Source organism: Punica granatum, chromosome 4 (assembly GCF_007655135.1).
Source record: "Punica granatum isolate Tunisia-2019 chromosome 4, ASM765513v2, whole genome shotgun sequence".
NCBI classification, from domain to species: domain Eukaryota; kingdom Viridiplantae; phylum Streptophyta; class Magnoliopsida; order Myrtales; family Lythraceae; genus Punica; species Punica granatum.
In genome coordinates, this window is record NC_045130.1 from 31,805,003 (window position 1) to 31,809,069 (window position 4,067).

The 4,067-nt window shown below is 34.9% G+C and overlaps 1 protein-coding gene across 2 annotated transcripts; it reads left to right on the top strand.

Moving 5' to 3' along the window:
• The first annotated feature begins 233 nt into the window (after positions 1-233).
• Positions 234-1,898, top strand: LOC116204575 (MLP-like protein 328). 2 transcript variants are annotated; one of them, XM_031536727.1, is made up of 3 exons: positions 234-509; positions 1,196-1,270; positions 1,400-1,898. In XM_031536727.1, exons 1-3 carry the CDS (start codon positions 326-328, stop codon positions 1,669-1,671), a joined length of 531 nt encoding a protein of 176 aa, XP_031392587.1. In that variant the 5' UTR covers positions 234-325; the 3' UTR covers positions 1,672-1,898. The 2 variants fall into 2 exon arrangements, with proteins under 2 accessions (XP_031392587.1, XP_031392588.1); XM_031536728.1 differs by lacking the exon at positions 1,196-1,270 and having other exon boundaries at positions 239-509.
• The last annotated feature ends 2,169 nt before the right edge of the window (positions 1,899-4,067 follow it).

Sequence of the window (4,067 nt, forward strand, 5' to 3'; positions counted from 1 at the left end):
ATGGAATTACTTGCATCACTTTATTAGATTTTCTATTTTTATTTGATTTAATAGCCTCATGAGTCAGGCGCTTGAAACCAAAAAAATAATCTAATAAGAAAAAAAAGAAAATAAATTGCCAAAAGCACCCTTGTCATTGTTAAGCAGGCCAACTACTCTTCAAGGAAATGGCCACTTCTCCTACCTTTCTCCTTTATGCATATGCTCTTCTATAAATACGTAGGACGTCCAGAACTTGTTCTTCATGCACATCTCTCCTTCTACGTCCCCCTCTTTGTAGTGTCTCCGGGTTTTCGACTATCAGGGTTGTTCTTAAGGTGAAAAAATGGGGCTAAGGGGGAAATTGGCTGCTGAAATAGAGATAAAATCTTCAGCCGAAGCTTACTTCAAACGTCTGAAGGACGAACTTCACCATCTCCCTGATGCTGCCTCTGGTGTGCACGGAGTTGAAGTCCATGAAGGCGACTTTAAAACTCATGGCTCCGTCAAGTCCTGGACTTACACTCTTGGTTCGAACTTAATTCTGCCCCACATTTCGATAGACCACGAATTACTTTCCTGCCACAGTTTCATACCATTTACATTTAGTGTTTGCACTCTTAAAGTACCCATATCCATAAATATACAAATGCGGAAAAAATGGAATGAACACAAAATTTCAATAGTCTCATAAACAGGACACAGGTGATGCTCTAAAAACCTTTGGCACAGCGCAAATGCTATTGGAAGCAATATTTTTCCATCTAATTCTTTTGAGGTAGGAGATCTAAAAAATAAGATGATGCTTTGAATGATTTAAGCAATAAGAGACTTACGTCTTAGCTTATAAAATTAGATTATATTTTCTTTAATAATTTGTGCGCGCATACTGGCTGATTAATAAGCAGTTATTTTATGTAAATTGTCCATCTAATCATGGCAGGTGGTCGGCACAAAAGACGGCAAGTGTCCTAAATAGGGAAGCTTCTTAAAATTAAATTCAAGATTTACTAAAGAATTAAAAGTGCTGAAACTGACTGGATTAATCGAGACCTAATTGAGCTTCCGGATATCAGGATTCATACCGAAAAAAAATGTTGGAACAGATTGAATTTTTTTCCTCACATATTCTTATATCATGACCGAATTTCTAGGGAAAAGTTGAAGAATTATCATGTGAAGGGCTCATATTTCTTTAGAATTTAATGTATTAAAGGTAACGAGGAAGTTCTTTGGACCTCCGGGGCACTGGACCTCCCCCATACTGTGTTATGGCTGTCCGATCCATCATGTATGGAAGAATGATCCTGTGTTTTAGTAATCTTAATTTATAGCATTATGCATGTTTCTGTAGGTATGAAACAAAAAAAATATTGATGATTTTTAATATGTTATGGCATGAATATCTTGGCTTTTAAAGATGGAAGGACAGAGATTTTCAAAGAGAGGTTCGAAATAGATGAGAGGGACATGACGGTGTCAATGGTGGCCGTGGATGGGCATATCCTCCAGCGGTACAAGAGCTACAAGGTCATATACAAGGTCATCCCGAAGACCGGCACTGAGCCTGCGGCGGTGAGAGTTACCCTTGATTATGAAAAACATAAGGAGATTGATGCTGATCCGCACAAGGAGATGGAATTCATGATCTCTATGATGAAAGATATCGACAAGCACCTCCTAGGCCAGTAATAATATATAAGAGAAGCAAATGACCTGGGCGTGGCTAAGTAAGGTCGAGTTTCTCGTCCATGGATATGGCAAAATGCGTGTGTTTGAAATAATTTGCCAATTGCTATTTCCATTTCATATCGGTATGATGGTTGCTATGTACTTCTAGCCCAAAAGCAAATAAATGTTGGATCTGTGCAGCATCGATCAGTGATAATAAAGTAATGCTTATTAATCTTTAAGATGGACACGATGTTGAATTTCCAATATCAAAGTTTATAGTCATTTTCTTTTTCTTCTTTCGGACAATCTGATGGACATTATAAGAAAGCATAAGGATAAGAATTGAACCAAAAAAGAAACTAGACAGCAGGATAAGCGACTAGTCAAGCTGGTGGGTACATCCACATGAGGAATCGGGCTTGTCGAATTAGAGATTGACTGAGAAGACGATGTTAGCCTACGCCCAATTCACTACAAGAAAAATGCACATCTGGGACAAAAAATAAGTGACAAACAAAATCACTCACAAATTGTTGACGGACTTATGACCGATTTGTTATGTTTTAATTGATGAAATATTTCTGATCAATTAGTGTGACCCATTTTTCTGTCACAAACACATCTGTCATGTAGTAAATATGTGTCGGACCGTCTAGTAACACTAGCGATGGATCTGAAACGTATTATATGCCACAAATGGTCCGCCAGTAATGTTTTTGTCAGATTTCACGAGTCACTAATAAATGAAGGATCAGGACCGTCAATGTCAGTGTCATTCATGTTAATGTTTTTGAGATTTTAGGGATGTCTACATCTAGATAGAACTAATTTGGCTCAACTAAGCCGTCAGGAATTAAAATTAAGCTAAATAATACTTTTTGGCTAGAAATAATTCAATTGATGGCTACGTTTGTAATCCTGATATCTAAAATCTCAACTACATAAGGCATCAATTGATTCTTTTTTCTCACGATAATATTATATCTATAAGTTTTGATGCATGAGCAAATCAAAATTTTAATCAATTATTTTTGTAACACCCAATTATTTTTTATAAATCCAATTATTTTTTTAACACCCACTTTCAAGTGATGAAGTGCGTTTTTTTTTTGGCAATTGGCCACACATACGTGCTGTGTGTCTCAATATTTGGGCTTAATTTCAAATTGTTATTACTGATATAAAAGTATTGAAATATATTTGCTGAACAATAAGTGTTGATTTTATAATATATTAGCGGGCATTTATTTCGTTTATGGCCATTTCCTGGTTGAGCCAGTTTTAAAACTATCTAAATAAGTTTATTACTGTTGTAATTGTAGTGTATAGTATATAAACTAAATTCTAAATTAGATTCTTACATAATTGAATATAATTTATTAATATCAATTTATTTTGATTTAAGAGATTTGATCCATTGTTTTGTGGTCAGAAAATATTAATTTGACTTTGGCCGATTGTTTTTCTATATATCGAAGTCCCATAACTTACATGTAACAACCATTTTTATTTAGTTCACTAATATAGATTTTGGGATTTTTTGTCGATGGTATTGGAGCTTTTGGAGTCCCATAAGCTAATCGTCTGTCAGTTTATTGTCAATTCCCTAATAGTTCAAATCAGTTTTGAATTTGTAAAAACAATTTAAAGTCCAATATCGACAGAAGAAAACAATATGTTGGAGTCCGATAGAACTATTTAACTAAGGTGGCACTTAATTAAGTAATTAATTGTTACGCACTTAATTTATCAAACACTATTTAGCCAGGAGTCTTCCTAAACTTTTGCTGGTTGGAGAAGTTTGAAGGACATCGTGCATTATAAAATATAAATTTGTGTCGGTATGTTGGATTACGTGTATACTAATTTAGGTAAAAGAATAATAACAATAATAATAAGTCCTTGCGAAGCAGAAGTGGTTCTTTAGTTCAATTTTATATTTTCAATACTTATCTTTTACCTATATATTGATATGACTGATCCAACTTGTGGGGTGAATAGCGGTTGGTATTCGTCCAAGTAATTCCTTAGTCGGGGCGCACTTCGGTCCTGAAACAGATAAGAAAAATCGAATTAAGAGTGATGGCCCAATTTGATCCTCAGATGCTCAAGTCAATAGAGGAGCGATTGTGATTGATCTTAATTTATATATGCTACAAATGAGTTAATCACAAGATTAGATCATGCCTCTAGGCTCTTTTTGTAGCCATGGACTAATCCATACAAGTGCGTAGAGGTAAATGGCGTCTTCCTTTTCTTTATTTATTTATTTATTTATTTTGCATATTCAAGTATCCAAAAACTCAACGGATCTCGATTAATCTAGTTTGAGCCGAATCAATCTACTAAAGGGATAAAACTCTCTCGGTATGAAACTTTTTTCGTTTACAAGACTCTAACTCGAGACCATATTT

Bases quoted from the DNA above. Each gene is read 5' to 3' on its own strand.
- LOC116204575 (XM_031536727.1), top strand. From the start codon at position 326: ATGGGGCTAAGGGGGAAATTGGCTGCTGAAATAGAGATAAAATCTTCA. The intron at 510-1,195 runs GTTCGAACTTAA...AATGTATTAAAG, and splicing joins GTCCTGGACTTACACTCTTG to GTAACGAGGAAGTTCTTTGG. The intron at 1,271-1,399 runs GTATGGAAGAAT...TGGCTTTTAAAG, and splicing joins ATGGCTGTCCGATCCATCAT to ATGGAAGGACAGAGATTTTC.